Source organism: Salvia hispanica, chromosome 3 (genome assembly GCF_023119035.1).
Source record: "Salvia hispanica cultivar TCC Black 2014 chromosome 3, UniMelb_Shisp_WGS_1.0, whole genome shotgun sequence".
In the NCBI taxonomy this organism is placed as follows: domain Eukaryota; kingdom Viridiplantae; phylum Streptophyta; class Magnoliopsida; order Lamiales; family Lamiaceae; genus Salvia; species Salvia hispanica.
In genome coordinates, this window is record NC_062967.1 from 617,204 (window position 1) to 640,343 (window position 23,140).

The 23,140-nt window shown below is 34.3% G+C and overlaps 2 protein-coding genes and 1 pseudogene across 3 annotated transcripts; all 3 read right to left on the reverse strand.

The window, feature by feature from the left end:
• Positions 1-2,795: 2,795 nt before the first annotated feature.
• On the reverse strand, positions 2,796-4,573 carry LOC125213017 (annotated as a pseudogene).
• A 2,321-nt stretch (positions 4,574-6,894) lies between these two features.
• Positions 6,895-12,021, reverse strand: LOC125213010 (DNA primase small subunit-like). Of its 2 annotated transcripts, none has more exons than XM_048113345.1 (16): positions 11,716-12,021; positions 11,431-11,481; positions 11,179-11,354; positions 10,985-11,062; positions 10,762-10,873; positions 9,961-10,045; positions 9,825-9,876; positions 9,650-9,711; positions 9,462-9,574; positions 9,264-9,379; positions 9,009-9,077; positions 8,845-8,902; positions 8,633-8,706; positions 7,930-7,969; positions 7,757-7,836; positions 6,895-7,124 (listed from the first exon to the last, which is right to left on the reverse strand). In XM_048113345.1, exons 1-16 carry the CDS (start codon positions 11,828-11,830, stop codon positions 7,059-7,061), a joined length of 1,347 nt encoding a protein of 448 aa, XP_047969302.1. In that variant the 5' UTR covers positions 11,831-12,021; the 3' UTR covers positions 6,895-7,058. The 2 variants fall into 2 exon arrangements, with proteins under 2 accessions (XP_047969302.1, XP_047969301.1); XM_048113344.1 differs by having other exon boundaries at positions 7,921-7,969.
• A 3,291-nt stretch (positions 12,022-15,312) lies between these two features.
• On the reverse strand, positions 15,313-16,572 carry LOC125213015 (ethylene-responsive transcription factor ERF061). The gene has a single exon (XM_048113353.1). It carries the CDS (start codon positions 16,315-16,317, stop codon positions 15,484-15,486), a length of 834 nt encoding a protein of 277 aa, XP_047969310.1. The 5' UTR covers positions 16,318-16,572; the 3' UTR covers positions 15,313-15,483.
• Positions 16,573-23,140: the final 6,568 nt, after the last annotated feature.

Below are 23,140 nucleotides of genomic sequence, written 5' to 3' on the forward strand. Positions count from 1 at the left end.
ACTCATTCACTCAAAAAGCTCTAAAACCTAAGACTTTAAAACTACATAAATCAAGAATTGCAAGAAAAACAAAAGAAATACAGAGAAACTCAAATCCCAAAACATTATAATTTAGATGTGTATTGAAATAAAAGGTGCATGTGAACTAAGATAGGTAGTCTCCCTATTTTTGCATGTGCCTTCAACTTGTCGCATTATTGATTTATTGTTAATTATTAGCTTCAATTTAAATTTGTCGCTTATTTGTCCACCATTAATTATTGAGCGTCAATCAACTATATAGGATAAAGTTTTAGTAGCATAGTACAATGAGACAGTATTAAATGTGATCATTATTTTGGAATAGGGGATTATTGAGCTCAATGGTACCTTCAAATTCTGTGTCTCATGATTTTTTACATAAAAATGCAAATTAGATATGGCAATTATAAATTAGATTAGATTGTTTGAATTAGTATTAAATTTTTGTGTATGTATGATATAGTGTTAGTATTAGATTTGCTATGATAGTGTGATTAGATTGTTTGAATTATTAGTGGTTGTATGCATGATTAATTGTGGTGATCGTGCAGGTATGTTTCATAAAATACTTAAATAATGTAGAATATATATATATAGTTGCTTTTTTTAAGTTGGAATGGCAGCTTTATCTAAAGCTTAACAATATTAACAGAAGTGGGAAGAACGATATAAAGTAACGCCCATCCCTCTCTGTCCCTCCATCAACCTCTTTTTGAATAGTCATTCCTCACTTTTGCATGCGATATTACTACGTCCCTCAAATTTTGACACGATTTGACCCGGCACGGATTTTAAGAAATGTAATGGAAAGTGTGTTGAAAAAGTTGATGGGATGTGGGTCATACTTTTAAAGTATTAGTTTTATAATAAAATGTGAGTAGGAATGAGTTAGTGGAATATGGGGTCTACTTCCAAAAATGGTAAAAAGTGAAGTGTGTCAAACTTTCAGGGACGGACCGAAATAGTAAACTGTGTCAAAATTTAGGGGGCGGAGGTAGTAATATTTTTCGACGAATTCGAATCAGAACAATCAACCATACAATTTGTCCTTCAAGATCCGTTAAGACTGTGCGACTTTTATTTTTCTTAAATCTCATTTTTACAATTTAGCCTCAGCAATGCTCTTTATTTATAAAGGGCATACATGGTCCATCGTCTCAACTCACTATTTGTCTTTAATGAGTGACATTTTCCGCTAACCAACTACGTGTAGTAGTATATAGTAGTAGTAACATTTGTAAGAACTTGTCTTCTAAGTATTACATGCTATGTCTGAATTCGATTCGTTTTTACTTTTTAAAAAAATCAGAATGACATTGTTTTGAATTTTTATGTGGATGTCATGTTGCACGAGCCTAGGCTAAATCAGCCAACCCTAACCATTCCGTCCATTGTAAAAGAATATTGCATTAAAATTATTTAATACTCCCTCCGTCCCATTGAAGATGACTCACTTTCCTTTTTGGTTTGTCCCAACTAAGATGACTCATTACTTAAAATGGAAACACATTTATCTCTCATTTATTCCTTCTCTCTTACGTTACTCTCTCCTCTTAACACACAAAATGTAACTGCATAAAATCTCGTGCCGCCCAAGAAAGGGGTCATCTTCCTTGGGACGGAGGGAGTAAGTAAATTTTATTAGGTCGAATTAAATCATTAATTGGATTTGATTCATGTGTTATCACCAAGATCTGCTTATAATTAGCTGGACTAGTAAAAAAATAAAAACAAAGGGTGGAGAATTCGATGTCGTAATTATGTAAAACAGAACTTTAGGCATTAATGCATATGCTCAAAATGGTATGAAAATCCGGTTATTTCGGTTTGATGGAAGTCAAGATTGTGTTCAAAAAAGGTTAGGCAGCTAAGCGATAGTTGCGTTTGTGGATTACCTGAAATGGCGGCCGCTTTTCTTACCGCGCATCGATTTCTTTTTCCTTTAAAGGGAAGTTTAATGCGATTGGATCGCACAATCAATCCAATAACAGAAATTTGAAAATTGCAACATCTAGTCCTTAAATCTATGGCTAATTGTTACAAGTACGTAACTAAATCACTATTACTCCCTCCGTCCCCAATTAAAAGTCACATTTTTCGATTTCATTCTGTCCCTAATGAAGAATCACACTTTATTTTTACCATAAATAGTACTGTAGTAAGTAGATCCCAAATTCCACTAACTCAATTCACTCACGTTTTATTATAAAACCAATATAAAAAAATGGATCTCACATTCCACTAACTTTTTCAACCAACTTTTCTATATATTTCTTAAAACTTGTGTCCGGTCAAAGTGTGACTCTTAATCAGGGACGGAGAGAGTATTACTCAAGCAACCACTCCAACATCTCCATTTTACTTTAACAGCCGAATCTATGCAAAAAATACTTAAATCTTAAGCCTTGCTTTATTATTTTTGCTTTTTTCTTCCTTTAAAAATAGCAACAATAGAGGGGAGTATAATTTAAATTAAAAAATTTGGTAGAGGATATTTGAAGTGAAAAAATGAAGTGTTAGAAGAAGTGTGATTGTGGATAAAAAAAGTAAATGAAAATTAAAATTTAAGTGGATAGCAACGTGTCATTTTTGGTCTTAGTACATAACTTTTCTTATAATATTCAAATCCATGTAGTATCTTATACCATATGCTCGCCCATTGGTGATTGGGCCTAAAAAGTTGCGTAGCGCACACACTAGAAACCTCATGAATTAGATAAACACAGCAGAAGAGATATTCCCGAATACTACGCATATTCGAGTTAGGACAATACTTCCGAAATTAGAGGTATATTCTCTAAAATAAGAAAGAAACAAGTTAACACAACATTATTTACAAACTCTGAACTGTATCCCAAAATAGCAACTTAGTCACAGTACCAAATACACAAACAAAATCATATCCAGCTCCAAACATATCAAAGTGATTCATCTTCCTAGCCTACAATATTTACAACCCAAATTCCAAAACAAAAGTTCGATGCACGTACCCGAACCAAGTGATGGTCTCGGATGCAACGAAAGCGGGCCGAGCGTGGAAACAGAACTAAAGCAACAAACCCACATCGCCTTTCAACGGGATGGGAGGAGTGGCGCCCACGCCACTCTCTCTGCTCACTTTTAGATATATGTATGTAGCATCATCATCATCTTTTTTCTTGTCGACTTGTCGTCACCACCCCCACTGGTACCATTATTGATTATCACCGGTCTGGGCAGCTAGATGCTCCGAGACATCAGCCAGCGACTTGAGGTTGCACTTGATCAGAGCCTCGACGAAGTAGCATGTTTCGTCCTTGGTGTTCCCTTCCGGAACATCCACAACAAAGGACTCGATCACCATTGTCCCCGGCCTTCCATCAATCGTCTCTGGATGAACGGTGATGATGGAGGAGTAGTTCTGCAATCGACAAAAAACCAACGATCATAATCATACCCTCACCATTGATAACAATCCATAGCAGATTGGGCCTAAATTTGGTCAGTAGTCTGACATCACAAGTCATTTACACATTCAATTGAAGATGCTGATGATGATAACACCATCACATTGATAATCATATGAAATATTCATTCAATTCTATCTCAAATCATAGATGACAATAAATGCCAGATTGGCCTAAATTTGTTCAGTGGTCTCAAATCACAAGCCAATTGAAGATGGTGATGATGATAACACCAACACATTGAAGCAAATGTATCAACATAATGTGTTTCTAAAACAGTAAAAACAAGCTAAAATCATGATTATCAAATGCAATATTTACTCAATTTTATCTGAATCTGGCACCGGCAATTGTGATTCAATAAGCAACAATCTAGAATCAGAACCAGAATTTTAACTCTAATTAGCTGCGATTTCAATCACGAATGCCGAATTAGGAAATGTAGCCGATTCAATCGCCGTGAACGGAAAAACGAAAGAGGAGGAGGCGGAGGCAGAGGAGCATACCTTGAGGCGGTGATCTCCGCCGACAATCCGCACGCTGAAAATGTGCTCCTCATCATCGAGGAGCTCGAGGCGCTCCTTGCTAACGGTAGCAGGCAGCCCCGATTTCACATTCACCTCTCTCACAGTTCCGATCCGCAAATCGCCCTGCGCAATACACCGGCTCACGAACGGCTTGTACCGCTGCGGCTGATCGAACCGCCTCACCAGCGACCAAACCTACGCCACAAATCAAATCACATCTCATCAAACAAAATCGAAACAAAATCAATTTCAATTTCAATTTCAAAATCAATCGCAGATCTGAGCGTGAAATCGTACGAGAGGGAGAGGAGCCTTGATGTGTTTGACCAGGGACGAAGATCACTGATTCTCGGCGACGTCGTGCTTGTGGTGCCTCCGGATGAAATCCTCCTCGGGAGCACCGCCGCCGCCGCAGCCGCGCCTGTCGCCTAGCATCGGGCCAACCATTGCTGAAATCGACGGTGGAGATTTGTGAAGGAGTGGATTTTGAGGGGAATTTGGGAGTGGGTGAGAGGGAGTGAATGAGAATCAAAGTCAGAGCTTTCACAACAGTCCAAAACACACCGCCATTGGCAGCTTCAACTTGCTTCAGTGGTCCAAAATGTATTTCTTTAATATTTCATCCACGTCAAATCACACAATACTTAATCCCTCCGTCGGGATAATTCAGGACACTTTGATCGGACACGGATTTTAAGAATTGTAATGAAAAATGAGTTGAGAAGTTAGGGGAATGTGGATCCTACATTTATATATTAGTTTTATAATAAAATGTGAATATGAATGAGTTAGTGAAATATGAGGTCCACTACCAAAAATAATAAAAGTGAAGTGAAACAAATTATGTGGGACGAACCGATTTATAATAAAATGTGAGTATGAATGAGTTAGTGAAATATGAGGTCCACTACCAAAAATGATAAAAGTGAAGTGAAACAAATTATGTGGGACGGACCGAAATGAAAAATTGGGACGAATTATCCAGGACAGAGGGAGTATTTCATATTCAAATACTACTAATATTAGAATCGTAAATGAAGTGCATAGTTATCCAACTTTATCATTTTTCTTATTTAAATTTTAGAGATGGAAGATTGAGATCATACTCGAATATCCCACCTTTATAAAATAGAGAAATAATACGACAAGTCTGTACATATATAAAAAGGCACCATCCGAAAAAAAAAATACAATTTTAGTTAACTTCTAGTCTAATTAGCAATTTTAGAAAGTAGCCATAAAAATTGCAAATTTTAATATTTTTCTTAATTTTTTTATTTGTGATCAGTCATTGATTTTCTCAAATTAATTGAGTCATTTACTAGAACTAATTATGTTAATTAAAATGAAATTGTGATTTATGAGTAGTTTTGTTACCGTAAATTATAATTATCGTAAAATTTGAAAATATTAATGATCGATTTTTAAGATAACAAAGATAAAATCAAAATTTAAGAAAATTCATGATTTTTTAAATTTGTTTTGTACTACAATAATTGAAGAAAAATGAGTGGTGGAGAATTATCTATGAGAAAGAGGATTGGTTGGGAGTGAGTGTAGGGTTGATTTTACATTTATGATTGGTTTAAATTGAAAGTCTACTTAAGTGAGATTAGCTTAATTTGCTAAAGAAAAGACCAATTGGGAGGTTAAGTTATAGAATTAGTAGCTTCGCAAATTTCTCTGCTATTTTGCGGCGATAAGGGTAGGATGGGAAATATTACTGTATTTTATTTTTTGATCTTATCTTAAAGCATTAATGATGTAATAAAATTTCATTTCTTTAATAAAACTGTAGTACTCTATTTCTTATCACGATCTAATCTTGATTGTCCAATTAAGTTTTATGATTTGACTTGGTCCCGGGAATATAGGCAATGATAGACTATACAAATATGGAAATTTCTGTAACATCAGACCATGGACTTTGGCATGTCTAGTACTCCCTCAGTCGAGATAATTCAATCGAGATAATTCAAGATAATTCGTACCAATTTTTCATTTCAGTTCGTCTCATATAATTTATCTCATTTTATTTTTATCATTTTTTAATAGTGGACCTCATATTCCACTAACTTATTCCTACTCACATTTTATTATAAAACTAATAGATAAATATAGGACTAACATTCCACTAATTTTTTCAATCCACTTTTTATTACAATTCTTAAAATCCGTGCCCGGTCAAAGTGACCCGAATTATCCGGAACAGAGGAAGTAAATTTTTTTATTTAAATTTTTAATTTATGGTCAAATTACGTACTTTGACTGTGTTTGTAAATTGTAGGTTAAACATTTTCAATTCACTACTGAAAGCTTTGTTTATCAATTCACGACCAAGAAGCTTTGTTCAGCTCTCGATTAATATGAATTTTGGCAAATTAGGATCAATTTGGAATTAAGGAATTTTACGGTCGTAAAATTATACTGCCTCAGTCCCTAATAGGAGTCGTATTTGATTTAGACACGAGTTTTAAAAAATATAAAGAAAAGTGAATTAAATGAGTTAATGAAACATGTGTCTCAGTAATATATATTATTGATTTTATAATAAAATATGAGATGAATATGCTAGTAAAATGTACAGCCCATTTATCGTAAAAATTAAGTAGGGATTCTTAATGTGGACAGACAGAAATAGCAAAATATGACTTTTAATGAGAACGGAGAAAGTAATAATAAAGAAATTTTAATAACAAACAGTTTTCATTTGTCTTGATAATTCTCATTTCATAATAGTAAAATACATATGTTACTAGTATTTCTTTCCATTCAATTTTTGGAATTATTTTTTTCTAATCAATTGTTAGGTTGAGTAAATATTTTAATGAGATATAAATAGTGATTTATTTTCAAATGAAAAAAGTGAACATTTTGAATGGGATAGAAATATTAGGGAAAAAAAAAGAATATCCTAGAAATGCATGGGATATTAGTTGGAGAATTGAGTTGAAAAGACATTACTGGTTGAGTTCAATGTTGTATAAAATCATAAACTGCCAAAAACAGACATTGATTGATGGCATTAATGTAAAGACACAAATGTAGGCCTTTCTAGTCTTCTCTACCAGCTTAGGGAATTGCTCGACTGCTGCTGAACTTTAGCAGCATGAGCATTTTCAATATCTTCCTGCATTTTTCAACACAAAAATTAAGTACTCCTACAAGCACTTTTGCACATCAAATTTTAACGAATTTGGCTCTTAAATCAATGGTAATATGAGCTTTTGGTGGAAAAGGAATTCTTAAAATGTGGCAAGAAACCAAATCTTGGGGGACAAAAGAATTCTTAAAATGACAAGCATAAATGGAAGTACATGAATAAAGTGAATGTTTTTGATTTAGCACACTATATTTTATATTCACTCAATCAATAATAATATTTTTCTATTTTGGTTCGCCGGTAAAATAAATTTTCTTCTATTTTGGTTAGTATTTAACCAATTATTGTCTTTGAATTCATGTCATTCAATACTAAGTCCATTGATAATGAAAAGATGGAATACTATTTTGGTCTATTATACTTTTATCCCTACAGTTTTGTTTACTGTCACTACTTCAGAAAGGATCACAGTCCAAAAAAATGGAAGTGTATGATGGAGAAATATGTATGTATATCTTGTCAAATTGAGGGCAGATTCTGTTTAGCTAAAGGATAAGAAAATACAGGGATACAATTTGCTCCTTTTTTTCTTTTTCTTTTATCCCACTAAATAAAGTCATAGCTCAGTAAAGACAAGAGATTTCAGCTTAAGAATATACCTTGCAGGACTTTAGCAGAGGTTGCAAAAAAGATGACTTGAAATATCTGTATGATTCGCCAAGTGAGGTATTTTCCAAATCTGCCAGCAAAAGTGGGCACAATTATGAGCATGAAAGAGATGGTTGATATGGATATATTTAGGACTTCAAAGACTATTACATACTTATCTCACCCCCACTTCCTAGAGGCCGCATGTTAAGTTCTTCCAGAAGCTGCAAACTCATCGAAAAAGAAAATTGCATTAGCCAGTCTTCAGCACAGCACCATGATGAATCATGTCTTACACAGTCATTTCAAGTCGAAGAATAGAGATCAGCAAAAAACCCATCGAAGTTCGGGTCCCTCTCTTAAGGACTGAATGCGAGGAAATGGCAATTTTAACTACAGAAACACACTACCAGCCCCAAAGAAGAACACGATTGAATAAAAGTTCTCTTACTAGCGTGCAATGTAAGTCGTGGTCAAGAAGTATGAATTCATTTTCTTACAATAAATTACAGGGACATAACTAAAGAAATGTAGTACTAGCATACAAGATCTGACAAATGCTGAATGGCAAGGAAGATAGTGTGGACTTATTGAACCTCTGAAAGCCAATACTTGGCATTATTGTGTAGTTGTGTTACAGTTCTAACTAAACTATAGTTTTTATGCCTCTGCTGGGAGCACTGTATTGAGCTAAAACTATCACAATATTCATTCTAGCAGTGCAATCAAGGGTATCATCCGATGATGAATATTATATTGAGTGGAAGTATCACAAAAAATCATGTATAACCAGAGAACATAACAAATAATGATCATAAATATAAAGTATCTAGGCATCTAATCAAAGCATTTTCAGTGTATAGATATTTTAACTTGTGACTACTCACCCTGGAAAGGGTTGGCACGGAAGAAGGATCAAAATCTTCACAGTGCTTAGGATCAATTGGAACACAAACACGGCCTGAAAAGAAAATGAGAAATTGGATGATAATTAATATGCTGATAAACTTGAAAGCAAGGAATTCACCATGCCATTATCTACCATGAGTACGAGTATACTGGACAGCATGTATTGAAAAAGGAGGCATGTTAAACAAACCTGTTTTCGGGTGTATGCAGAAAGGTGCCTTCAGCAAGTGATTCATGTGTTTTGAGACCTGAGATGGAAACGGGAAACTTCAAGCACAGTATACATCCAATTCATAACTCACCATATTATCTTCCCTATACCAAAATAAAACTGAAAATGGGAATATTGTTTACCTCCAAATCAAGTCTTGGATAGGTGAAGGTAAACATAATTTCTTCAACACACCTACGGACACCCAGCATCTAAAATACAGAGAAGATATGAATACAAGACGATACAACTAATAATATCAGTCAAAAATAAAAAAGAAAATCAATTTTAATTTTAACATTTTATCTTAGTTGAATGAGGAAACTACAAGAATAGCAATTACATGTAAAAAAAAAGCAAAAATATATCTTCGAGAAAAAGATTATGTGGATTCATACCTTCTGTTTTCCTGATTGCAAAAGATGTTTCAGTTGACCCCATCGAACAACATTGATATCATCACGTGCGCGTTTCTTATCATCCTGCCACTTCCCCCGAAGCTCAGAAGTAATGGCTGTCAGAGTATGAATGGGGAAGGATATAGATTATTACTTTCACCACAAAGGAAATAGCAATTACAAAGCATTCTAGCTTACATTCATCTGGAATCATTTCCAGTATCTTTTCATATCTATCTTCATCTGAAAATAAATTTTGACTCGAAACAAACTTTTCCTCAAAAAAATCCTTCACAACTTCAGCAGATCTCCTGTTGGATGGAAAAAATGTAATTTGTGATGAATAAGTAGAGATACAACAATCATATAGTATATAACTTGCATACCCTATGAAAGGATGAAACGTCTGCCCAACTAGGGTAACTTTTTTAATGCTGTGTTCATTTCCCTGGAGGAAAACAGGACATATGACAAAACAAAAAGGATTTTAGAACCATAATAGTGCCTAAGATATATTCAAAGAGATACTTGCAAGTTTAATCAATAAGAATAAGAGTAAACCTTATGGATATGTAAATAATTAACTATAGCAGCCCTTTGTCCATCATCCAACCTTGCCAATGATAATTACAGTTTAGCATATACTAGAGTAAAAAAAAGGTCAAAAGTGATCATATCTGTATTAAAGCACCATTACCTTCTCGCTTTTCCGTCACAAACCCAGCAATGCACACCACGACGTCCACTATATACCCATAAAATGTGGTTGAATCCAAAGTCCTCTGCATAATCAGGCATATAAGGAAATATGGCCAACAAAATGGGAAAAAAGAGAGTTATCGAATTGGATACACAACAAGCTTAACCAGGCAACTGAAAGAGCAAAACTTAAAGTATAAAAGAGTCAGAATAACAAGACAAGAAGACTGAAAGAAAGACAAAATAAAGTGTTGAACTCTTTTGTCAAAGAAACAAGAGTGAGGAAGTGCTGTCTTGGCATATAGGTTCTCCTATAGTGAAAGATAGAAGAAACCTATATTTGTGAGTGCACAACAAGTGGGTAAGTAGTGACAGAATTTCAATTGTAACGGAGTAAAAGGATGACATCAGAAAATGACACGTTTTCAACTATGCAAGCTTACACCACTGTTACAATCTTACAGAGTTGCAAACAACATACAAGGTTTCCTGTAACTAATTCAATTTGCCTTATTTGTAAATAGAATTTCTAAAGATACCAACTAATTATCAGAATGCATATTCTCTATTCAATGCTGATTGAACATGAACAGCTAAAGATACCAACTGATTAGTAGAATGCACATATTCTACTTTATTGAGATTTGTACTACACTGACCAGCTAAAGCAAATACATAAAAGGATGGAGTTGTAATAATCTCGGTATTTTATTAGGTGATTTAACAATATATCTTCTGTCCCCTTACTAAATTTCATGCCAATACAACAATTTAGTATATCATGTTCACCATTTCCTACCTCTAAGCGCAGTATCAATTATTTTAATGGCTACTGTCATCAGTGGCCAACATGCCGAACAAACATCAGCTCCCTTGCAGCAAAATCTGACATCGTCATAATCTGATATATCCTGCAGTTGTAAGATAAAGGAATCATAATTTGCGCATCTATCGGGACTTAATTACTTCACCTGTATGTTCCACCACAGTTGCAATATAAAAGCCAGAAAACAACTACTTACAATATCAAATACAAGTTCCCTCTCCACTGGTCTGAAAACATTATCACCAGACTGCGCATATGCACTTCTTTTCATAGGCTGCAAATCCCAAAAGGCATTCAAATTCACAGCATACGAAGTTTCAGAAACTAAAAATTCCATCAAGATTGTAAAATATGCGGCCCTCTATACACCATAAGCTCAGTGTGACTTACATCCACACTGTACACGGGACCAATATCAATTTTAAAAGGACATTGACGCGTGATGGCCGTTTTAAGATCGTCTACTTCTTTGAAAGACTGAAACCGCACGTAGATATCATTTTCTAAGGTGAATGAAAACTCTCTTCTCCCAAAGTAAGATGCATCACATCCTGGATGTTTTCCATCTAGAAAGTAAAACATACAACTATAAATCAGCCAATAAAAATGGCATAATTGTAGCAGGAGCCGAATAATGATTACCATTTCCATACGACATCCATTTGAACATCTCAGCAAATGGAAAAAAATTATCTGCACGTATGAAATCAATCAAAAAACATCACGTACAAATAAATTCAAAAAAAAATTAACACACTCAGTCAGCAAAAGATTAAAATTAGGCAAACAAGAATAAATTTTTTGAATGGTGAGCATTCAATTTTGTTAAAAAAAATCAAATAACCAAGCATTGAGGTCAAATGTGAGTAGAATCTGTCGAATTCAAATTTGGGGAAGACAAAATAAAACAAACAAAAAATGCGTTACCATAGTAAGTCCTGAGATAGTTAGAGTTGAATCCTTCATAGTTTGGCTTGTGCCCGTTTTCCACTCCGTCGATTACCATGTCTTCCCTAGTATTCTCAGCTTCTTCTCTCACCATTTCCAGAACAATTCAGCTTTTCCTATCTATAATTACTGGAGCCAAGGAGCGAAAAAAACAGCTGAAAATCCTAATCGCTGAATTCCGATAAAAAAATTGCAGCATACAATACAAGAATTGAACAATCGGAGTGTCGAATCGTTGAGCAGGCGGCAGAGAGAAAGAGGAATTGGGGGAAATGGCGGGAAAATAAAGACCGTGGAGTGAGGATTTGGCGGGAAAATTTAATCGACGGCATTATTTATTTTTTGTTGGAATCAATGGGCTTTTTGATGGGCTTTCTGGATTTGGACCAAGAGTGTAATGCCCATATATTTTGCTTGATTTTTTAGGGTCTCGCTTCTGGATTTGTCCTTGTTCGTCAAAAAAATTTTGATGAGAAAAAATCATAAAATTCGTTGGTCTATGAATAGTTATGTACTATTTCAAATTTTTTAACAGAGCATAAAATTTAAATTTTTATCTGACAGACTCAATTTTCACTAAGAATACAATTTTTTTTGGATAACTGCCTCAAAAATCATTAACTTTTATCATTTTCCAGTTTTTTCCACAACCTTTCATTGTAGCATACAAAATCATAAACTTTGTCGGAGTGTGCAAGTTTCCCTTTCGACCCGACCCATGACTTTTCCGGCTGAAATAACGCGGACGTGGCATGCCTAAGTTCTTACGTGGAATACGCCGGAAATTTATAAAACTACGTCGTTTTATACATACAAAACGACATCATTTTACAAATGAAAACCTTCAATTTCATCAAATCCCCAAATTAAACCCGAATTAGGGATTAAAACGTTCAATTTCAATTTCAGCCTCCCCCATCGCGAAATCAAGCCTCAGCTTGGTAGGCAATATTAACTCCTTCAGATTGAAATCCATATCGAGGTAATAATTGATTCAATTAGCGATTCTCACTCTCCCGTCGTGAATTCGAGCTCCATTGTTTGGAGATGCAAAAATGATTCTCGTTTATGTTTTGAAATGTGAGATTCTGGGTTCAATTATGGAACGTGAGTTTCTGGGAGTGAAGGTGAGTGAGATTGGGAGTGAGATTGAGAGGAGACGGCGGTTGTGAAGGTGAGTGAGATTAGGGTAAAATTTGGGGGTAAAATTTAGGGGAAGTTTTATTAAAATTGCATTTAAATAAAAAATAATGTTTTATGTTTAGTCAGCAGCCATGTAGGATTAAAACGACACATCATCTATTTCTTTAACCGGAAAACCCGAAATGGGAAAACGGCGCACTCCGACAAAGTTTATGATTTTGTATGCTACAATGAAAGGTTGCGGGAAAACCCGAAAATGGCGAAAGTTAATAATTTTTAAGGCAGTTATCCCTTTTTTTTTCCATATGTCTTATATTTATGACTAAAGTCTCTTTTTGGTCCTTAACATATGACGATTTTATGATTTTGGTCCAGAACATTATCTTTTGAATTATTTGGTCCAATACATTTAAAAACGGGCCGCAATCAGTCCATTTTGGACGGTGCCGTGTAATACTAACGGTCAACGGCTGTTTAGCCGATTTTGACCGAATTAAACATTTAATTTAGAATTTTTAATTATTTTCAAAAACAATTATTGTAATTCTAAATGCCCAAAACAGAAAGAACACTTCTTGATTTCCTCTTTCTTCTCGGTTTTCCTTGAAGATTGCCGCTTGTCACTGTTCTTGGATTAATAAGGGAAACTAATTATATGTCGGCGATCAGTAAAATGCAGACGGAAGCGAGGGTCGGAGTGGTGGTGGAGGGAGGGGGGCCTGAGTGCGACGATGACGTCATCGGTGGTAGTCGAGCCGCATACCAGAGGAAAATCGACACCGCCCCCACAATTCCTCGCCGGAGCCGTCAGCGAGACTTGTACCATTCTTCTCGCACGCCTCACCATTCTCTTTCAGATTTTTACTCATTTATGAATTGCTCAACATTGTAATCCCTTTTTCAGTTGAAGAACTCATAGTAGTGTGGGTTTGAATTGAATTGGAATGAATTGTGCCTTTTTATGGTGAATTGAATCAATTGATTGTCTTGCTTTGATAGGGTTTATGTTTACCCTTTTCTTTGTTACATAATTGAGTTGAATTGAAGGATGAATCGGTTTTGCAGCTTCAAGGAATGCACTCCGATGCATCTTGGTTAGAGAAGGCAAGCATATAGCGTGAGCCGAGAAGAAAGAAGAAATCAAGAAATGTTCTTTATATTTTGGGTTTTTAGAATAACAATAATTATTTTGAAAATAATTAAAAATTCTAAATTAAATGTTTAATTCGGTCAAAATCAGCTAAACAGCCGTTGACCGTTAGTTTTACACGGCACCGTCCAAAATGGACTGATTGCGGCCCATTTTCAAATGTGTTGGACTAAATAATTCAAAAGATAATATTTTGGACCAAAATCATAAAATCGTCATATGTTAAGGATCAAAAAGAGACTTTAGTCTATATTTATTAATTTTATATTGAAACTTGAATTGTCCACAGTTAAAACTGCTGATGGGAACGAAGAAAGTACTATGAGATCTTTTAATATGGGAATGGGATATCATTTCATACGGACGTGTCCATTAAGAGTCATGAGAAATTAAGTCATACTACCAAGTATCTTTTTACTCATCGAGGATCCATTTGTTATGACTTACTATGCGGTATGGGATAATTTAACTAGGATATATTTTATCACATATGGAATCAATATTATATTGTGCAGATGGATAAGAAAATATGCAGTATACTATAATTTCATGTTGGCTAAAAGTGTTAAAACAATATGTGTCATATTTTCACCCTTCAAATAAATCGAATTATTGACAACTCTATTGGGGTGTTGTCAAATGTCAAAAGAGATTGAAATCATAAATGTGGACCACACATTATAATTGTATACTCATCACACATTTCACAATTTCGTGTGCAAAATATGTCTAAATTTTGTTATCACCTATAGCTATTTTAGAGTCTACTACCGTCAAATACGCCGAATTCTAATTCTAGGATGACACATATCACAAACCCTATCAATATATGATAAAACTTGATGAATTATTAGAGACTCTAGTTTCATTTAGTCTACGAGCCCAATTTGCCAATTGACCAATTCCATCAATATTTATTAGCAGCATTTATTGAAAAAATTATCACAAAAGTACAAAATTAAATCAATGTATTGTAAAATTACAACACGTATTGAGTCTAGTATGATCTATTTTACTATTTATATCTATCTTGTACTCCTTCCGTCCCATTAAATATGCAACATTTGAAAATCGGCACAGATTTTTATGTAGTGTTGTTTTGTAAGTTAATGAAGAGAGAGTAAAGTAAGAAAGATGGAAAAGTAGAAATAGAGATGTTTCCATTTTAAGAAATGTTTCATTTTTAATGGGACAAACTAAAAAGGAAAACGTTTCATTTCTAATGGGACAGAGGGAGTAATAAATAGTGCCAATGCATAATTAAAATACATGAAAGTAAAATGTGGAGAAAAGAAACATGATATCCGTACTTAAGGTGAAACAAGCACACTGGCAAACAACCTTAAGAAGGAAATAAATCCCAAATTCAGTAAATTAAACTTATTTAATAGCTAAAAAAGATGGTAAAAACTATAGTAAAATACAATACTTTAGTAGTAAAATTTAACTCAATGCTAATTCGCAAGAACTTCCCAAATCAACTCGGGATCGAACGACGGCAGCCGCGCTAGCGAGTACCCTTCAATATCCATCTCCGGCGGAGGCGGTGGCGGAGGCGCCGAGCACCACTCGTCGTTCGCCACCGACGAGGACGAGGGCGACCCCTCCGCCGCCTCCTTGCTCCCCGCCACGACCCCGCTCTCCGTGGTCGTGGTGGAGGCGCTCTCTGCCCTCTTGGGGGCGGGCCGGGACTTCCTCCCGCGCCTCGCCTTCTGGCAGATGGCGTGGATCTTCGCGTCCACGGCGCTCTTCAGCGCCGCCAGCCTCGTGGCGTCGCCGAGGCCGATCCTCGCGGGGTCCACGAGGTTGGGGAAGTTGAGGCGCGCGTACTCGCCGCGCAGCTTGTAGGCCGCGCGGTCGTACGCGTAGGCGGCGGCCTCCGCAGTGTCGTACGTGCCGAGCCAGACGCGCATGCGATTCTGCGGGAGCCGAATCTCCGCCACCCACTTCCCCCAGTGGCGCTGCCGCACGCCGCGGTACAGCTTCTTCTTGCTCGGGCTGAAATACGTCGGGAAGTAACCCGGCCCCGCGGCCGGGTAACTAGCGACGGAAAGCAACGGATTTTCGTGGGAAAATTTCCGTAGCAAATCTCTCTGTCTGAAATAGACGGAGGAGCCCAGCGGTTCCGTCGCTTGCGCAGCAGCGACGGAATTCGCGTTTTCGCGGTAGGAGAAGATCGAATCCAACGTGTTGGAATTCGTTGAGAGAATGAGCTGCGAGAGAGAAAATCCGATTTCGGAAGCGTTTTGCGACGGAAAAGTTGTGCTGAAATCTTGAATTCTTGCCATTTTTTGCAACAATTTTGAAACAGAGGAAACAGGGTACTCAAAAACTGCCCCTTTTTCTCCTCACAATTCAAAAAGAAAAGAAAAGATTAGGGATTTTTTGAAGATGGAAATTGATCACATATAAAAAAGAAGGATCAATAGTTTGTTGCAGAGATGAGAAGTTAGAATGGTGAAGATTATGAAAGAGAGGATTTGGGAGGGGATTTTAGATATTTGGATTAAATTGTAAGAATTCTGAATATTTTATGGTGTTGGAAGTAATATTTATAGATGGGATTTTTTCTTTTTGCAATTCACATTTATGATACAACTTTATGGGTATTAATATTTCTACTGCATTGACTATAATGCCACTGATTCAGTGTTTACGGTTTTATATGTTTTTTTTTCTCTTTAAATACTCTAATAGATTGTGTGGTAGTAATTCTTCTTTGTAAATGAATAAATAAACAACAATCTCTTCAAAAAAAAATTATGCTATGTGTGCATAAAAACAAGGATATCATCAATTAAAAGTAATTGTGCAGCATACATCATTATCTCATAATTAGAACCAATACTGATTTAGTGATTTATGTGACATTGATTTAGAGATTCATGAAGTATAACAAATAAATAGAGTTTTAGTCTGATTTTTTTTTAAAAATTTAAAATTTCACAAAGATAATAACAAAATTGTAGTCTCAACAAATATCTATCTTACCAATTGGTCTATCTTATGAAGGGTAGGAATGTGATGGTTTTATGGTTGGCAAAAGTGAATTCACAATGTGAGCCTTGAAAGCTGGACATCTGAGGACAGAAGCCTACTTTATGAATTTATTACAAGCCAATTTTTTTCTAACAAAAGCTCAAAATATGTCCTTTGATAATGTCATAATTAATACCCCACTTCCACGCGTAAAGTTGTTCTGTCCATATCTTTTTTTTCTAGTCTATGAAATAAAAATAAAGCAAAAATATATTTTACAACTATTAATCTTAATTTTGAAAATTAAAAATACTTCAAAATAAAGAGCACTATTCAAAATAAATTCTGGTCATGACTACTTAATCACACTTTAATCTTAAAATTTGGGATAGGATTGTGTCCGTCCATCATAAACTTTCTACTACCACAAGTTTCCCAACTTTATTACTTCACTTATCAACTTTTTTGTGGATATATTCCAAGCGAATGGGATAGAGTTTAAGATCATAATTCAGTCTCACCAAATGCTAATTATTTTCTTTTTAAAACAACGTCCCTAAATTCTAGTTCTTCCCATAAAATATGATTATAAAATATTAAATCATGGAATAGTAAAAAAAATTCAATCATCTTATCTAGGTATAGATCAAGGTCTTTACTATCTTCAAATGAGTCATATAAGTAGTATAGTATTTTTTTAAAACTTTTTCTATTTTGATGAATGAACATCATTTTCACAAAAGTGTTAAAACATTATATTAATCTATTGTTTTAACATTATTTTTTTGTGTTTTGCTTTTACACTAAAAACATATTGTCCATATAGAAATTTCTCTTAAATTTTAATGTATTTTTAACAATTAGTTTTACCTAATTTTCTCATCTCTACTAGTAATTCAACCTAATTCATGAGACACGCCCTGCTAAAAATTAGAATGAATCAATGAATAGTGCAAAATCAATAGTTAGTTAGAGTTTCCTTCCTTGAGTGTATGTTTGTTCGTATATAAAGTTGCTTTGCTTAATTCGTATTTTTTTTGGTCATGATCCTATTTTGTGTGGCTTATATATTTGAGACAAAGATAAATAAAGTTTGAATCCTACTAAAATCGACTTTATCTTTTAGCTATTGTCCATACTTTAAGAGAAGTGATATATAAACATCCATAAATTGTACATACATTATTGGACATTTTTCGGTATAATTAATCCTTTTATAATACTTTAAAATTTAAAATTTAATATTTAAAAAATCAATAAAAGATTAACTTTTTTTGTTGGACCTTGCGTAACTATCTCCAAATCAAGTTTAAAATCATATGTGGATTTTAATTTCTATAAAATAATATATTAGTAATTAATAATAACTATTTAATTTTTACCCATATTTATCCATTAAGTAGCCATTGCACTTTCTTTATCGTCCATCCTACTTATACTAAGTTGGAAATTAGGTACATACGCTTCATTAATATCGATCGTGTAGTGTTTTGGACCACTAATTAACATTAATTTGATCTTTTCCAATATACGTAAATTGTTATTATAATTGGATAGGTGTTGAGTTATATGGAAGTCTCAACTATATAACTCAAGGACAATTTGTGTACTATAGAATTAGATATTCTCAACCTTATAAAATTCATTGTGGGGTTTATACATGCAAACATTAAATTGATTGCACATTTTTTATATTTTAACACCATATTCGTATACACACAATAACTTGAATTACAAAAAAAGAGTATAGTTTAAGAGATAAGAGCCCTTGATTAAAGTATGCAAGACGTGGCTATAAAGTCAATAAGAAGAATTAATGAAAATGAAATATGTATATTAACAATAATAATAGGGAGGGACCATTAGTGCTGATTGGTTTGCTGCATTAAATGTGAAAAGTTATAAGTTTGAAATGAAGATAGACGACAGCGCTCGTGACATGATGGCCCATTAATAAATTTCCGAATGGAAGTATCAAAAAAATTACAAAAATCAAATAAATTTTGAGTATTTTTGCATTCATGTGACACCCACACCTAACTCTCACCAAAAGTCAATTGCTATTTCACTTCTTTCTTCTCATTTTCCATACATAGACACTAGCCTCCAGCGTTAAGTATTTCCCAACTATGGCTAAATTCTTGACTAATTAACAATTCCGATAATAGTCATAATTCCGAATTACTATGATTTATGATATTGATTGCAAATTCTTTTAGTGGACCAATAACATAACCATTTTGCTTGCTTACAACAAACATTTTTTTTATTTGCAATTTGTGTAAAATTTAAATCAGTAACGAATTCAGAAAATACTACTCCGTACAATTTTTATAGTAACAAATATTAAGATTGCCGGCATGAAAGACCAAACAGTAAAATCGGTTGATCCCACGCGATCCCACCTCTAGCTTCATATGTCCTTGGTTCAACTTTTATTGCCTATATTGGACTATATTTAGTCATATATTTCGAAGTGGAATAATTATTAACACTTTTGTGTGGTGGTATGAATAGGAGCCGCCTCAAATTTATTTGTCAATTTTGATATATGTAGCTTGTCAATGAGTTCAAGAATAAACTCCGCTTCAATCTTTTAGTCTCACCAAAGATTAATTAATTAGAGTTATTGATATTTCGACTTAGATTAATGGGAAAATATTATTCCAATTAATTGAACGTGTGTTTCTCATTAATTAGTGCCATCTTACAGTTTGCTTCAAAGGTTGGTTTTGAGTAGCATGGGATAAGTTGGTGGCTTTCTAGGTGCATGGTTGTTAGCTTTTTCACGTGCTAACTTGCATAAATCAAAGAATTTACAACTCAACTCTGCTTTTCAGATTTGAATCCGTGTGAATTGGCTGAATATTGAGTTAGATCATAAGTTTACGACATATCGACGTCCGAGTGAAAATGCCACAATTGATGGATGACACGAGATTTTCAAAGATATTGCTTAATGTATTAAATTCACATTCAAAAGATAATAATTGAATGTATTAATGGAGTGAATGAAAAAAATTTAAGTAGTAATGAAAAAAAAAATGTAGTTAGATGTATTAATAATAATGTATTTTTTCAGAAAATGAAAATATGACATCTTTGCACTTCTCATCAACAAATATTCCAATCATGGAACGTTTCTCTTTCCAATAAAGTGAAATATATTTTTATTAACAACACTTTAATTAAATTTTTTTTTCTCTTTATATTTTACCAATTATGCATTTAAACGCATCCTCCTCTGTGTAGATATAGTACTACAAAATTTATCACAAGTTCAGCAATAAAATATTTTACTATGATTCAAACCTTATGCACAGAATGTATATAGACTGCTTGACCTACACAGTATCAATGAATTGAACGTAATTAATCAATCCCTAGAGAAAACGACATGTAATTCCGAAATTATGGATTAGATAAGAGCACTCCCAATGCTCTCCCTAAAAACTCCCTTATTTCTCCCCAACTCCTGCCACATCAGCGCCGCATCAGCACCAAAATTTATCCCCAATTTTTAGCCAATTGCTCCAATGGTTTCTCCCTTATTTCTCCAACTCAAAAAAAAAAAAAAAAAACGCCGAAAAATCGCCGAATCGCGCCTATAACGCGCCGAATTATCACCGAACACACCCAACGGCCGGCGATAACTCGGCGATTTTCGGTGAAAAATCGCCGAGTGTTATCGCCGGACCATTGGGAGTGCTCTAAGGGAAAAAAAAATACTACTAGAACACATTTAAATTGGAAAGGGTAAATTGGTAAAAGCAAAGGGTCGACAACTAATTGCTTTGGCGACAACTGTGGAGCAGCCTCCACTGGATTGGACGGCGAGAAAAGATGAGGTGCGAAAAAGGCATATTTTGTCGTGTAGCGGGACTTGGTCGTATCACAGCAAGTGGTCCACATCTCACTGAAAGCGACACGTCACTGCTCAACTGTACACCGACGTGTCGTTTCGAGAATTATGCATTGGTCTCGTGAGTCCCAGCCCCATACGACGTCGTTCCATTTCAGAACGTAATTGCATGGCGTCATCATGAAGTCTGTATTACGTGTTTATTTATGCATTTCATAAATAATTGAGATAATATACTTAAAAGAAAAAGGAACACAATTTGATTATGATGGACGGGGATGTATACATACATTATTTTAGGAATATCATACTAATTAAATCAAAAGGTTACTACTCAATGACTAAATGTATAATTAAATTGAATAATTAATATGCACCTGAAAAATAGATGAACCCACTCATACTAATTCTGGTGTTACAGTTCACTTTACTTTCTATAGCAAGGTTGGAGAGAATAGATGAAACCAGAGTGCATATATATTTCAATTTAAAATTTTAAAAGTTTATTAACATAAAATTGGTGCCTAATTAGCTCTTAGTGGATGGAGTTATTATCTCATACCTAAAATGTAATTTGGTTCACTTTAACACATTTTCAAAACAAATAGTACTCCCTCCGTCCTGCTTTAGGAGTCCCGGTTGAATCGGGCACATGTTTTAAGAAAAAAGTGTTTGAGTGTGTAATAAATAAATACTGTAGTGAATGTTGGGACCCACTTTTAGTTGAGTGTCCAATAAATAAATATTGTAATGGATGTTGGGACCCGCTTTTAACACTTTTTTATTAGTTGTAGCGGATGTTGAGACCCACTTTTAATACTTTGTAGGCATTTTTTATTAATTTATCTCAACCGGAACTCCTAAAGTGGGACGTCCAAAATTAATCAACCGAGACTCCTAAAGCGGGACGGAGGGAGTACTACTCTGTGTGGCATATATACATCCAATATTGGTTGATATTATAAATGCCAGAGAGCATTTACCTGTCTAGTGTCTTAGTCAAGTTGTAGATAAGGGTTGTGTGACATACTAATATATTAAATGAAATTAATTGTAAAAAGTGTGAAATGATAAGCACTCGATAACACATTTCACTATCAGTCATGGTATAATAAAAATAGATATATAAATTGTAATATTATGATTATGTTATGTACCTGTGGCCATGCTTCCACCACACCTGCTGTCAATCTCTTGTCTCATGTATTATGTAGGGACTTTTTGATTCTTTCGGACACAATATTTAAGAAATTGATGTGTTAGAGAATAAAATGAAGAAAGTAAAATAAGAGAAAGGAATAAGTAAGAGAAATAAAGAGAGAATAAAATATGAAAAACGATATAATTTTTATTTTAAAAGAAAATAACTCAACTACATTAGAACCAACCTAAAAAGGAATTTAAATAATAGGGCTTTGATTAGTTATATTTCGAATTTAAATAATTAAAATCAACAAAAAAATAGAATACCATGGAACTAGAGCCCGTGTTTTAGTTAATACTACCTCTGTCCCACAATAAGATTCACATTTTACCATTTTAGTTCGTCCCACAATAATAGTCACATTTCACTTTTATCATAAATGATAAGTAGATACCACGTTCCACTAACTCACTTTACTCATATCTATTATAAAATCAATATAAAAAATAGAACTCATATACACTTACTTTTCCAACCCACTACTATTTTTTATATTTCTTAAAACTCATGCACACACAAATAGTAAACTATATTCTCTGTAGGGAAATATAAGAACATTCCTTGTTAGACAAAATATTATGTATGGTACTCAATTGAAGATTTTATTGTTTTCTATGATTGAACTATGCACCCATTATTACTTTTTTGGATTGGCAACACAAATTCCAAATTGATTCAAAATCTATAGTATATTAATCACACACAATGTGTACTAATTTTACTGAGGCCAATAACAAACAATTGAATTTTAATGAAAACCAAACTTTATTTCGAAAACGTGAAAATCCAACCCCTCTATTATTAATGAAGATTTGGCTGCCGAATTTTCTTCTCTCAAGTTGAAAATGGTCACTATTTAGTATGAAAAATGTCCAATCTTAGTAAGCTTTTATTCCACGCGTCACTCTATATGTCTTAATTTATTTCATAAAGGCAAAGTCGGTTTGACCAAAATTTCAAACTTGCCTTTTTGAATTTATTCTCCATTGGTGATCGACATATGCTTAGAATAATATAGTTGATTTGCTCTATTAACTCATTCAAACCTCCCTACTTTTTGGGACTT